Source organism: Crocodylus porosus, unplaced genomic scaffold (genome assembly GCF_001723895.1).
Source record: "Crocodylus porosus isolate Cpor-Errol unplaced genomic scaffold, CroPor_comp1, whole genome shotgun sequence".
NCBI classification, from domain to species: Eukaryota; Metazoa; Chordata; order Crocodylia; family Crocodylidae; genus Crocodylus; species Crocodylus porosus.
In genome coordinates this window covers 35,580,080-35,594,258 of record NW_017728907.1, presented here as the reverse complement: position 1 = coordinate 35,594,258, position 14,179 = coordinate 35,580,080, and the positions used below count along the sequence as shown (strand labels likewise).

General features: G+C 39.0%; 1 protein-coding gene and 1 long non-coding RNA gene across 2 annotated transcripts in view; both read left to right on the top strand.

The window, feature by feature from the left end:
- Positions 1-11,090, top strand: part of LOC109307306 — a 73,897-nt gene extending 62,807 nt beyond the window's left edge. Inside the window, exon 3 of the long non-coding RNA XR_002100227.1 lies at positions 10,461-11,090. This is a non-coding gene — a long non-coding RNA (uncharacterized LOC109307306). The remainder of the gene's footprint in view (positions 1-10,460) is intronic.
- LRRC8D (leucine rich repeat containing 8 family member D) lies at positions 7-2,648 on the top strand. Its single transcript, XM_019531135.1, has one exon. It carries the CDS (start codon positions 39-41, stop codon positions 2,331-2,333), a length of 2,295 nt encoding a protein of 764 aa, XP_019386680.1. The 5' UTR covers positions 7-38; the 3' UTR covers positions 2,334-2,648.
- Positions 11,091-14,179: the final 3,089 nt, after the last annotated feature.

The following is a 14,179-nucleotide window of genomic DNA, read 5'->3' as shown; positions in this document are numbered from 1 at the left end:
CAACAACTGCTGAAGCAACCACTACCCAAGCTGAAGAAATGTCAATGCGAACAGAATCTTCTGAAGATGCACCTACCATAATACCACACATACCTCTGAGCAGAGTCACCTCTTCTCAGTTGCGACCTACTGTATCAAATCAGGAGCAAAAAGATTCATTAGGGCGAAAAACCAATTTGGATTTTCAACAATATGTATTTATTAATCAGATGTGTTATCATTTGGCCCTTCCTTGGTATTCAAAGTACTTTCCCTACCTTGCGCTCATACATACTATTATTTTAATAGTCAGTAGCAACTTCTGGTTTAAATATCCGAAGACATGCTCAAAAATTGAACATTTTGTGTCCATATTGGGAAAGTGCTTTGAGTCCCCTTGGACTACAAAAGCATTATCTGAAACAGCGTGTGAGGACTCTGAGGAGAACAAACAGAGACTCACAGGTGCCCAGTCCTTGCCAAAGCACGTTTCCACTAGCAGTGATGAAGGAAGTCCCAGTGCCAGTACTCCCATGATAACCAAGTCTGGCTTCAAGTTTTCAGCTGAAAAGCCAGTCATTGAGGTCCCCAGCATGACTATTTTGGATAAAAAAGATGGAGAGCAAGCCAAAGCCCTGTTTGAGAAAGTTAGAAAATTTCGGGCTCATGTGGAGGACAGTGACTTGATTTATAAACTGTATGTTGTCCAGACAGTCATCAAGACAGTCAAGTTTATATTTATTCTTTGCTACACTGCTAACTTTGTAAATGCAATTAGTTTTGAACACAGATGCAAGCCAAAAGTAGAGCATCTGATTGGGTATAAGGAGTTTGAGTGTACACACAATATGGCTTACATGTTGAAGAAGCTCCTTATCAGCTATATTTCTCTTATTTGTGTCTACGGTTTTATCTGTCTGTATACACTCTTCTGGCTGTTTAGAATACCCTTAAAAGAGTATTCCTTTGAGAAGGTCAGAGAAGAGAGCAGCTTCAGTGATATTCCTGATGTGAAAAATGATTTTGCGTTTCTTTTGCATATGGTAGATCAGTATGACCAGTTATATTCTAAGCGATTTGGTGTCTTTTTATCAGAGGTAAGTGAAAACAAGCTGCGAGAAATTAGTTTAAATCATGAATGGACATTTGAAAAACTTAGACAGCATGTTTCTCGCAATGCACAAGATAAGCAAGAGCTGCATCTCTTCATGCTCTCAGGGGTCCCTGATGCAGTGTTTGATCTGACAGATCTGGATGTGCTGAAACTGGAGCTGATTCCTGAAGCAAAAATTCCAGCTAAAATCTCACAAATGACAAATCTTCAGGAGCTCCATCTCTGCCACTGCCCTGCAAAGGTTGAGCAGACTGCTTTCAGCTTCCTCCGTGACCACTTGAGATGCCTTCATGTGAAATTCACAGACGTTGCAGAAATTCCTGCTTGGGTGTATCTGCTTAAAAATCTCCGTGAATTGTACTTGATAGGCAACTTGAACTCTGAAAACAATAAAATGATAGGACTTGAATCTCTCAGAGAGTTAAGACATCTTAAAATTCTCCATGTGAAGAGTAATTTGACCAAAATCCCTTCCAATATCACAGATGTGGCACCTCATCTAACAAAGCTTGTAATTCATAATGATGGCACCAAGCTTGTGGTACTGAATAGCCTTAAGAAAATGATGAATGTAGCTGAATTGGAACTACAGAACTGTGAACTGGAGAGAATTCCACATGCCATTTTTAGTCTAACTAACTTACAGGAACTGGATTTAAAATCAAACAGTATACGCACAATTGAAGAGATCATCAGCTTCCAGCACTTGAAAAGACTGACCTGTTTAAAGTTGTGGCACAATAAAATAGTCAACATTCCTCCCTCCATTTCCTGTGTAAAGAACTTGGAGTCACTTTATTTCTCCAATAACAAACTCGAGTCTTTACCAGCTGCAGTGTTCAATTTGCAGAAACTCAGATGTTTAGATGTAAGCTACAACTCAATTACAGTGATTCCAGTGGAAATTTGGTCACTTCAAAATTTGCAGCATTTTCATATAACAGGAAACAAAGTGGAGAGTTTGCCAAAGTCATTGTTTAAATGCGTAAAATTGAGGACTTTGAGTCTGGGGCAAAACTGTATTACCTCAATCCCAGATAAAATTGGCCAGCTGTTGCAGCTAACTCATCTGGAACTGAAGGGAAACTGCTTAGATCGTCTACCAATTACACTGGGGCAGTGTCGGCTTCTCAGGAAAAGCGGGCTTATGGTGGAAGATCACCTCTTTGATGTTTTGCCTTCGGAAGTCAAAGAACTGTTGAATCAAGACACGAGCATTACTTTTGCTAATGGGATTTAGATTGACGTGCACTGACTGACTTCTAAGCAGCAAATTCTACAGTATGAGTTATTGCAATGATTGTGCATCTTAGAAATACAGGAGTTCTTTGTGAGGAAGAACTACTAGCAGGATAAGAGATGTAACTGAGTATTCTGTGTTTTGTAGTGTTTTAAAAGATCATTTCAAAATTTTTGAAGGGCAGGAGAACCTTAATAATCTCAATTCTTTTCTTTTGAATTGTTTGTAACTTGGATGCTGCCGCTTTTGAATGTTTACAGATTGCTTGCTTGCTTAAAGTAAATGATTAAATTGGTGACTTTTCTTACTATACAAGGTACTCGTTAATGCCTGAACTTATTTTAGTGCACTACTGGGGAAAACCAAGGACAAGTATTTTTCTTATAACAAGATTCTAGAAGTGCTTGGAGTGCATGCTTGTGTGCAATTGAGTGTGAATGCTCAATTTTTAAGAAAAAAAATTAGAGTTGTTGCTAAGCAAACTGCAGCAGTACATCTGCACCTTGACGTGCGGGACTGCTGCTTCAAAACTTCCATTTGTTTTACGGAAGGGTTCGTGGCTTGTTTGAGGGAGGCGTGACCATTTTTATAAAATCTTTCTCATTATAAAATGCAGCAATGCTATTCCTCTGCCTACAGTGCAGTTACTGTTAAATGGTGAATGCCTCTCCCATTCCAGAGCTAATCCTCCTAGACCAGTCAACTGATTTGGGGATGCAATAGGGCGTGGACATGTGACACATTAATATATTGTAGGTTAACATTACTATATAGAAAAACAAAGCAGACACCCAAAACACAGTCCTCCTGCACAGTATATCATTCAAATCCAGGCTGAAGTTACTCCTAGAGAAATGTGTAATCATTTTGTTGTGTGGATTGTGTTGCATGTTCACTCTCATAATCAAGTCTGTCTTGAGAAACCACTTGCTTAATGGAAACTGGCTTTCTTGCCACCTTATCCACTCCTTACCACTTCTGTGGAGTCAGGCAGAAGGAAGGGCAGGGGGATTGTCTCTCATCAGGGTGGAGTAAAATCCACGATCAGTTACTTCATAACTATGTTGTGTATCTACACTCGGAAATGGTGAAACTTGGCTGTGTAGCACTGACACCGAGTTGTTTTTGGATAGTATAAAGTTCTTTATGTAAAGAAATGATTTTTAAGAACTTCATTAATGACTCGTTTATTAAGTAACAGCTTCAATATTTAAAGATCTATTTAATCCCCTAAAATTATAAAGACAAATATTTTCTATTAACAGTAGTAGCATATATCAAATTAATGTTCACAGAAACCTTGTATTCTTTTTCTCTCTTCCTTTCAGTCTCTGACAGTTCCTTTATGTTTCTGTCAATGTTAAAGATAACATGTTTTTTACTGCTCCTGATCTTCTTTCCAGGGCCTTCCATCCATGGATATCCATACCATGTGTAAGCATCAGTGAGTGTTGTCTTACCATGTCTGAATGTGTCTTAGCTTGTTTTCTAGATGAGAGATGAGGCACGGAGGTGTTGCAACTTGTTCAGACTCTAAGGCCAACTAGCAGTTGAGTAACAAAACTGATTCTACTCCCAGGCATGTGCCTTAACTCATGGGATCTTGCTGCTCCCCATTAACCTGAGGTTTTTAGTGTAGCTTGAGTATTGAAGAGATTAGCACAAAGACCTATAAATGTTTGCCAAATGGGGCATGAAAAAAGCAGGCAGCAAAATGTATTATTTTTCTACTGAAGTTGCATTGCCAGGATCACTACAGAAGTTTAATATACTAAATTACAAAATCATGGGTTGTAAACATGGTCATTTTGGTTCTGCCTCCCCACAAAATAATTGCTGTGCTGGGAGATCTGATTACATGTTAGACTCCTGTCCTGGTTAAAACACAATCCTCTATTGTAGTGTGGTTAGTACTGAAAAGATGACAGACATGCTAATTTTCAAGGACTTGTGTTTTTTGTGTGTGGTTTTTTTTTTTGCACAGTAGTCTTACAGCTGTGTAACTCCTGTGACTTCAGTGGAACTATTGCTGATTTTTCCAGTGTAAAAAAGAGGAAAATCGTGGCAGTGGTGCAGCTCTGAACAATGAGAACACTGGTCTATTGCACATTGCAAGACACTGGGAAGTACCATATTGTAACTTGAGTCCCCGTGGCTTATCTGTCGCAGTGTACCTGCAGTATGTTTCCATAAACCAAGAAACCAGTTTAAGCAATGATTTCCAGTGTACGTGGGAGATTAAAAGCAATATCATTAAGCTTCTTATACATACCATTTATAATGTAATAAGTCTAGAGAATTCCAGTTCCCAGAATACCAAACCGTACTTCTGGCAGAACAGTCTGAGTTCTTAACTTGCCTGTACTCTTAAACTTAGTGTTCACTTTTACAGTCAGTAAAGGAAAAGTGTTAAGACTTGTAGTGAATATTTGTCAATACATTCTTCTCTTTATTTCAAATGTTTGCATTCATATCACTTTAAATTACTGTGCCATGAATCTTAGCAAAAATCAAACAATATATTATTGGAATGAATATGTTCTGCATTTGCCAATGACCCGTTTCAGCTGCTATGAAATGTTAGTGGTGAGTGAAATCAATAGAAATGCTTAGAATATAAGAAGTTTTTTAATATTCAGTTGCTTATACTGGCTGAAGCATGCACAAATGCATAGATCCCTTGTCAAACAGCTGTTTAGTTATCTCCAGTCTTTTCACTGCTGCAGCTTGAAAATGACCACTGGTTTGACTTAGGTGAAAAAAAGAATCACCCCTAACTGTACTTCTCCAGCTAACTTCCTCTGAAATAGGCTTTCATTCTTATGGGAGGTGATTTTTAGTCCAGTTGAGCATAACATCTGTTTTTAATCTTTGGGGAACCTTTTGAAGTTGGAGAAAAAAGCCAATCTTCTCTTCTGCCTCCTGTCCTTCAGTATCATCTGGAACTGGTTTAATTTTCATATTAGGTTCTGATGTCTAATCTGACCGTTTTGGAAATTCAACTCTTCCCCCAAAATAAGATTTTAGAAAGACATAAATCATCATCACCAACATGATCTGTAGTAGTAGTATTATTTAAAGTGTGTGTGGGGGGGGGGGGTTGGGAAATAATACAAAACTCTCATTGTCCATTCTGTTAGGGGGAAGACTAACAAAATCTCCGTATTTCAAATGTTTTGTCCTTAGAGAATGTTTCACTGTTTCTAAATACAGAAGATGAATGGCATTCACTCTTAGTGTAGGCTCAGGTATGCCCCTTTGCTATGAAGTAGCATAAAAAAGTGGGAAACATCCTGATGATAAACAAGGACTTTCAAATCTCTTATTGTGGAATACTTGGCACAAGGCAGGTTGTAGTTCGTACACTGTAGCATGAGTGTTTCACTTTTATTTCAACCTCCCTCTGGCTTTGAGTTGTCCTTACGGTCTAGTATCTGTCTTGATATTTTTATTACATTGTAAGTCATTTTCCAGGTCTAGAAAGCATTTCTGCAGCATTCTGTTGGGGGCAGGGTGGAAAATAGTATTTCCCTTCTTTTATCTTCATTGTTAATCATGGGTATCTTTGAACGAAGGGAATTTTTTATGCACTTGTGTTCATTCTGTCACTATAACATATTCATGTTAAGGAATTTTATTTTCTCACTACAATACCCTGCCAAAAGCTACACCATGAGATGCAAAGGAAACTAATGTTTTTCTGTGCTGCCACTTTTTGTAATCTGTCAAAAATTCTGCTAGTAGTGATGGCAGGAGCATTTGGTTGATGCACAGGTCATAACTGATGATTTTCCAGTCTCAAGTCATTTTTGCTTAAACAGGCCATCTTCTGGGCAAAACTGTCCTTTACTTTTATCCATGCATCAATTTAATTGTATGAAAACAGCAGGCTGTATTGTGATCCCTTTGTTTGGAACTCGTACACCCACATTCTTAGGAAAGTTAATCCATTAACATGGATTAATTTAAATTGCATAAAACTACTATGCAGATGCTCCTGTTAACAATACAAGTGGCTTTGTTTTGATTTATTGTGTAGCATTAGTATCTTTCCAGGAATTGAATGTTTAACTAATTAGCTTTAAAGTAACACATTTAGTTCAAGTCAGTGTAAATGTATATCCTTGGGTAGACTTGGTCTCATGCTGGTTGGCAGTTAGCGATGGAAGTGAGGAAGAAAGGATTTATAGTCCCTGTGTTAGGAGATTGAGGCAATGGAAAGAAACTTGCTTTAAAGTAGTTGCTTAGCTAGAAAGTTGTTCCCATTCATTGCCCCTTTTTTGTGTTACATATTTCCACTTCTGGAAGAAGCTTTTGCTTTTCTTAGAAGTTGAGCTCCCGTCTGTGGCTCTGCAGTCCCAATCTCTCCCAGTGACTGCGGGTTGTTGTTTTCTAATTTTGTTAGTTTTTCTTCCCCAGTTCCAGTATGGTTTATGTTTGGAGTTGGCCACAAAAATCAGAGCAGGTTTCAAGAGTCTTGGGTTGTGTTACTAATAGCAGTAGCTTATCAGTTCTCAAAGACAGATGTCTCACTGTAGACCCATGTCTTCCATGGCTCCCAATGCTCCTAGCTAGTCACCTTCCAACATTATACCTTATGCATGTAGGAAGGTAGGAAATGGGCTCTGTTTGGTATATATTGTGCTTGTTTTCAAATACTTGCTTTTAAACGTAGTTCTGCTATGGGAATAGCATCAAGTCAGTGGAAGGGAAGTTGTCTTTTCTTCTGAAAGTTTGGATGAGAGTGGGTATCCTGATCTTTTCCAGGAGCAACCTGGAGATTTCATTTCCACTCGTTTGCCAAGGGAACATGTTGCTCATGTGCAAAAGTTTCATTGTTGACAGTACTTGTGCTCTGGGTCTGAGGGAATAGAGAAGCTCTGATCATGTAGAATGAGATGGTTCCTTCAGTCTGTCCCATGAGACATAATCCAAAGGAGTATTTGAAATATGAGGACTAAATTTGAATTTGTTCAGGTATCCCAGTACAGAATGCAGAGCAGGGACATGAACGATCTATAGCACTCTTGTGTTGGTAATCTGACAAATAGCTATCCTGCACTGATTGTATAGCTTTGAGCCCAGGCTCAGAGAAGTTCAGCAGTAGGTCTCTGAAGACCATGGATTTGTGGTGAAACCCAAATCAAGGTACAAAGCTCAGCCTACAGGAGCACTGGATTCTGAGACTCGGAAGACCTGAGTTTATTTTCTGGCTCAGCCACAGGATTCCTTTATCTTGGCGCAATGGGTCTTTCTGATGCCTAAATTCCACCTGTAAAATAGGGGTGTTGATGTTCCATAATAGCCCTGTTTGTTGAGGTAGAATCCATCAATGATTCGCCAGCAATGAGGCCACATAGATACCTACACCAAGAAATCTGGGGGACCAGTCACTTTTGTTGGCCTCAGATCAGTGGTATCAACCAGGGTATTGTGACGCCCTGGTCTGCTTTGAAAGCAACGTGAGGTGCTTTCAAGAGTGCTGCACAATATTAACCCTGTTAGGTGTGCAAACATAATAAACCCAGAGATTTCAAATTGTTTGTTGACACTACAGATTTCTTTCTAGCCTATTGTGTGATCTGAAGTTTTTGCAACACAAGAATTGCTCTGTTTCTGTAGTCAAAAATAAAAGAGAACTAAAAAGCTGGAATTTTCCAGGGGGTGTTGAGTCCAAAGAGGTTGAGGACCACCGCCCTAGATGGATGACCGTCCATTAATACAAATGCATTTGCAGTTTAGTTGAGGTCAAGTAGGTCTGATTTTTGTGCAAGCCAAGAAACAATTTAGCACAAACAAAGCAGGTCAAACACTGTAATAGACTTGCTTAACATCCTGCTTTGACCACCCCAAATGATTAGAACCTTGATACTGCAGAAGGACAGAAGCCTTGCTGGTTGAGACCTCAGTTACTTGGCTAAAATCCAAGAGAAGATGTTTGCATGTCCAATAAGACTGCTGCACAAGCCCTTGTTGCAGGTAACTCTGAAGGGTAGACTAGAGAGAGAATTCTTGCCATTTTTCTTAGTTTTTCTTTAGTTTTGACTGGACTGTCCAAACTGCTGAACATTTTAATGGTTTGTCTATCTTGTGCTACCCAAGATTTACCAGCTGATGCTTATAAAATCTCTCCTGGGTTCTTATATCAAGGAGTAAAACATTTGTAAATATTGCTAAAACTGAATGCATACACCAACCCCATCTCAAATCACCTTCAACAGCTATAGGCAAACAGCTATGTTGTAACTAGGGTTCCTGGAGTGGCTGAGTTTGTAATAGAGGTGGGAAGGGGTGGGGGGAATACTTTTTATAAATGCACATTCCAGTATGAAATGGATATTAAATTTAAATTAATCTTTGCTGTCTCCCTCATGAAGTGCAGCCAGTTTTGGGTGTAATTGTAGTAGTTCTTTTGACAGTGCATACTAATGGAAATCTTTTAGACAAGTAGTGAAGAACATGCTGTTTAAAACCTCAGGTGGAATGTTAGGCAGTGAGAATATATCTACATACAGTGGAATTTTGCCAGGCTACATCTTTCACCTCCTACCCTTCCTCTCCTTTTAGGTGTGAATAATTTTGGAAGATCATTAATGACTGCAAGAGGAGAGGACCTCCATGAGTGACTAGGAGAAGGCCACCTTATGAATTACTACCCCAGTGTCCTATAGCAGGTCACACTCTCAGGTGTTTTGCTCTGCTTAATTTGAAACTGATTAGATAAATTGCATCTATTAAAGGCTTTACTTAGGGTTTTTCTATTCGAAAATAAAGATGTGTGGATGAATCACTGTTTTAACACACAATTCTGTATGTTTCTATTAGAATTGAAATGTACATTTTTTTAACTAGCATTTCTTTTGCTTGTTGTGCTACTACTGCACTGTGATGACATGGAGGGACCCACATTGTCATACTGTTCCAGGTGCTGCAGCTGATCTTGATATGGAAAGGGGGATTTTGTTGTGCTTCAGCCTTTGCTTTAATCACTCTCCTGACTGCCCCCTCTAGTGGTGCCTGACAGATTTGTTCAGTGCAGGGATGCTGTTGAGGATACTCTTATTTCAGTGATTTTCAACCTTTTTTCATTTGTGGATCCCTAAAAATGTTAAGTGAGGTGTGAACCCCTTTAGAAATTTTGCATGGAGGTGCGGACCCCTTTGAATTGTAAGTGTGGGTATTCGCATACTTTTGATTGATCATGGTCTTTTTTGTGGACCCTTTAAATATAGTCTTCAGACCCCTGGGGGTCCATGGACCATAGATTGAAAACCACTGCCTATCTCGTATATCTGTAAGGTAGAAATCAGCACAAGTCTCAGAAACCATACAACAAAAAGGGGATTAGACAATTAATGCTCTACAGCTAGTGTGAAGTTCTTAAGTTTTTTGAAGAATGACTTAAGACTCAAATGTCAGCCCCTGCTCTGAGGACAGTTACCAAGAAGTGCACCTCCAACCCCTGCTCTGCAGCAAGATCAAGTATACCTAAACCATCTGGGAAATACACTTGCATAACCTATTTTTGAAAACCTCCAGTAATGGCAATTCTATAACATCCCCCTAGGTAGCATGATCCAGTGCTTTGCTACCCTTATAGTTATAAACTATGTCTTTAATACTGAAGGACTCTATGCTTCAAATTAAGCAAATTTCTTTTGGTCCATAACCAGTGATCATGAAAAACAGTTGGTCACTATCTTCTCTATATAACAAGCATATTTCCAAAGGCTGTTTTCTTATCTCCATGCAGTCCTTTCAAGACTAAATAAATCCAGTTCTTTCAATCTTTCTCAGAGGCCACGTTTTCTAATCTTTTTATTCTTCTTGTGCTTGTTTGTGCTCTCCAATTTGTGTACATTTTTCTTAAAGTGGAATATCCAAAACCAGATATAGTATTTCAGCTGAAGATTCCCAGCCTTATCCCTACTCCATAAAATTATAGGCTGACCAAAAGGGGACTAATGGAAGGAAGGTTCACTTGACATGGAATTAATTATTAAGAAAAAAAGTGACAACAGTGCTGAATTTTGCTATTTGATTCCTATAATATGTAAGTAGGATTGAATTGTATATTAATGAGATAATTGTTACCCTTTTTCTTTTTTTCCCACACTGCTGTTTCAGGGTCACTGGACTCTACCAGTCCTTTCTTTCATCTGTAGTGACAACCTACATATCAGGTGCACCACGACTCAAGACAAGCATCCAAAGCTTTTTAGTTGCCAAGGCCCTAGGTTTTCGCATGTCATGAATTGCAAGAAAAACTACTCATTGTTTCCAGCTGCCACACACTCTTCTCAAGGTCCTGCAGACACCCTGGCTCACTTTCCAGCAACTGTCCTTCTCATCTGTCCCTGCCAGCCTTCATCTCCTGAGTTCCATGGCAAGAGAGAAGGGAAGCAGATTCATCAGTTAGCAGACTGAATGCTCAGCCTTCTTTAAGCAATTCAGGTTCCTGGACTGCACCATAGCCCCACATATGTACAAGTACTGAATCATCTCGTCTTGCTCCTGAAAACTTCCTCTTGAGTCCATTTGAGTTTGCTAGAAGTAAGCATGACTTTAACAAACTGATTCTCTTGCACCTTGTCCTATCTGTAAATGGTAGGAAAAATTGTAAAACATAAACACTATAGTGAACAGAGAATGCTGTTTTGGTGTGTGTTTTGCTCTTCCACTTTCTACAGATGTGGATGCCTATTTTGGGTAAAAAGCTGAAGGAAATAACAAAGGTGAGCTATGTTGTTACATGAGGCCTTGACAGTGTAGATATGTCTTATTTAAAGATATAAAAAATTACCAAAGTTAATTGACTTCATGAAAATATACAAACAAGACTTAAAAAAACACCTACTAGGAAACTGCTCTAGCTTAACTAAATTAGTTTGAAATTTTTTCAGTTGAACTGATGCAAACCCATAATCTAAACCAACTCCATATCTGCTTGTGTCAATTTACCTTAATACCTTTATACCTGACCAAAATGAGAAAGTTGTATCTAGTTTTGGTTGTTTGTGATTTTAGCTTTAAATTTAACTGAAATCCAACTTAACTGAAATAATTTGTATGATGCAGTCTTAAACAAGGGTAAATATCCACACAAGTTCTGTAGATTTGAATTAAATGAATGCCTAGACCAGTTTAAATAAAAGGATACAACCTTATCAACTAGAAAAAACCTAATGCACCTGTTAAATGGTGTATATAGATGGGGAAGCTATTGTAGAATAAACTAGGGTGTAATTTGAAAGAACAAGCAATTCCATTCTCCCCATTCGTGTGGATCCTTCTATTTCTCTTGCCTTTTGCAGCAGCTAACCCATCAAATAGGAGCTCTTAGGAATAAATCCATCCGTGTGGGCTATTTCCTCATATTAAAAAAGGCCTTGGTGATTTTGGGTCTTTGTTTATCTCCCTACTTTTGACTGTTTTGTTCTAAACAGTGTATTTAGCTCAGAATAATTTGTGTAATTGAATGTTTTTAACATCCATTATTAGGCCACTAATTGCTGACTCGTTCACTGGAGCACAAAAGCAGAAAATGTGAAGTGTGTAACAACTGCAAGTGTCGGACACTTGGTGCTGGAAAATCCAGAAGATCAAAGCTAATGTGAGGATAAAGTAGTTTGTTCTGTCCCAGCAAAATTCACTAAGGGATGCATCTACTGAAACTGAAAAGTCAGAAACTGTTATCTTCAGGGCTAGTACAGAATCCTGGCTTATATAAGAGGTTGGGAGAGAAGTTTGGGTCATCCTATGAGAGTGACATCTCCCCATATCCTGAGACATTTGGATATTGGAGAGGAGTTCAGGCTTCCAGAAGGACAGGGATCCCTACCAATTAGCATACATGGGACAGTGAAAGGTGACCATATCCCTAATTTATCCTACGTACACTGCCTCCCACCTTCCCTTTCCTACTCTTCCTACTCTCCACTTCTGTCCCCTGGTCTGAACCATTTACCACTCTCGCATTCCCCCAGTCATCCTCAATAGAGCCCTGAGCCTCTCTGGTCCATCAGCCCCTAACTCCCCTTCCCCTCCTGGCAAGTATTTGCATATGTAATTACTGATACCTTCTTTTCCAAAATAGTTTAAGTCCCTTCTGAGTTTTCTGTTATATTCAAATTGTATTTCACCCATCTCTCACCACCTCCTTAAGAAACACTTTGATAAGGTCAGCTTATAGCAATATGCCTGTTCTTATTTATTTGATTGTTTGTTTTACGATTTTGACCAAGGATTTGGATATAAAACAGGGTAGGCATGCCTGTTCAAGCTACCTTGTTTAGGTGATGGCTGCTAGATCCTCTCCGTGCATTCTGTCTGCACATATGCAGTAGAATCTGTTTGGCTTCTAACTACACATACCTATTCAGAGAGTGAAATTCTCTCTCAAATACTGTTTTCTTAAGTTTGCTTCCCCAAAGGGTTACTGAGTGCCAAATACAAATTGAGTAAATGTGGAGTATTATAAAAATGTGGAGTGTTACAAAATCAGAGGCAGGTATGATCCCTGGTGTGCAGATTGGTACAGGTTTTCAACCCTCAAGAAATTCTGCTGCTGTGTCCCCATGGTGTTCTGAATCTTGGGAGATCTAGGCACGAATGATCCCAAATTTGGGTGTGTAGCCTTACCCTGAAGCCCTGTATGGCACACCAAGTATCTGTGCAAAACACATGGGTGTTAGAGTACTTAGAAAAAATGACTTCCAAACAGAGAAGGAGTTCCCAGTTTGATCAGAGAGTAGTTAGTGCTTCACTATAAGGGTTCCTGTCTTTTTTGACAGGCTGCTGTTTTGTTTCTGTGTTAATGTATGTACAGGCAGTCCTCAACTTACAACATTTCCAGTTACAGCGTTTATAAATTGACACCCTGTTTCAACTTTATGATGTTAGTTTCAACTTTACAACGCTTGATCCAATGTGACGCCATGCCAGCGAACAAGTTTACTGCATCGCTCATCTCCCTGGAGAACATCTGTCCAAACTTCCTTGGACACTTCCTTTAAGAAAGCAGACAAAACTCTAGAAAAACCTGCAGCCAACGCTCCTGAGAAGACTCCAGCCAAGAACCCTTCAAAACGACCAACAAAGAGGCCTTCAAAAAGTCCAGCCAAGTCACCTCAAAGAAGTCCTTCCAGATCAATATGATTGCTATTTACAATATAAATACATTACTGAAGCTTTATTACTCATCTCTAATTGATCAAATAAAAAATTCTGGGGTGTTTTTGGTGAAAATAGGTGTATTGGGCCTTGGTTCAGGAACCAATACCCCATTTATAACATTGTTTCTTATGAGAAAATTGGTTTTGAGTTGCAACGTTTCAACTTAAGATGCCGTTTTCAGGAACCAGTTGTGTCATAAGTCCAAAGATTGCCTGTACATTTCACCCACATCGTGCAGTGGATAACTATCCATCCTGCTAGGTCTAAAGAAAAATCTCATTCCCTTTTTTTCTAATGTTAAAAAGTTAAAAACTTTTTCAGGCTGATGCTAAGGATGCTTGGATCTGGCCCTAATACACAATAAACATTAAATCCAGCAGTGCTCAAGAGCCTAAAATACTATGTGCATGGCTGTTTTGGAGTCTACTCTGGCACAGTATGTTTGAAGCTCTCTGGCATATAAGGCATGCAATTAAATGAGCTCTATTGTCTCAATCTTCCAAGAAACCTAGAATGTTTCTTAGAATTTGATCAACAGCTGGGATTCAGTAGTGAAATATAATAGCTCCTCCCTTTTTAATGTTTTTTCTTTTGTTTCTAGGGCTGCTGCTTTGACTTTGCAATCCCAGCTAAAAGGATCTTTTTTTTTTTAATTCCCAGATGCCCCTTTT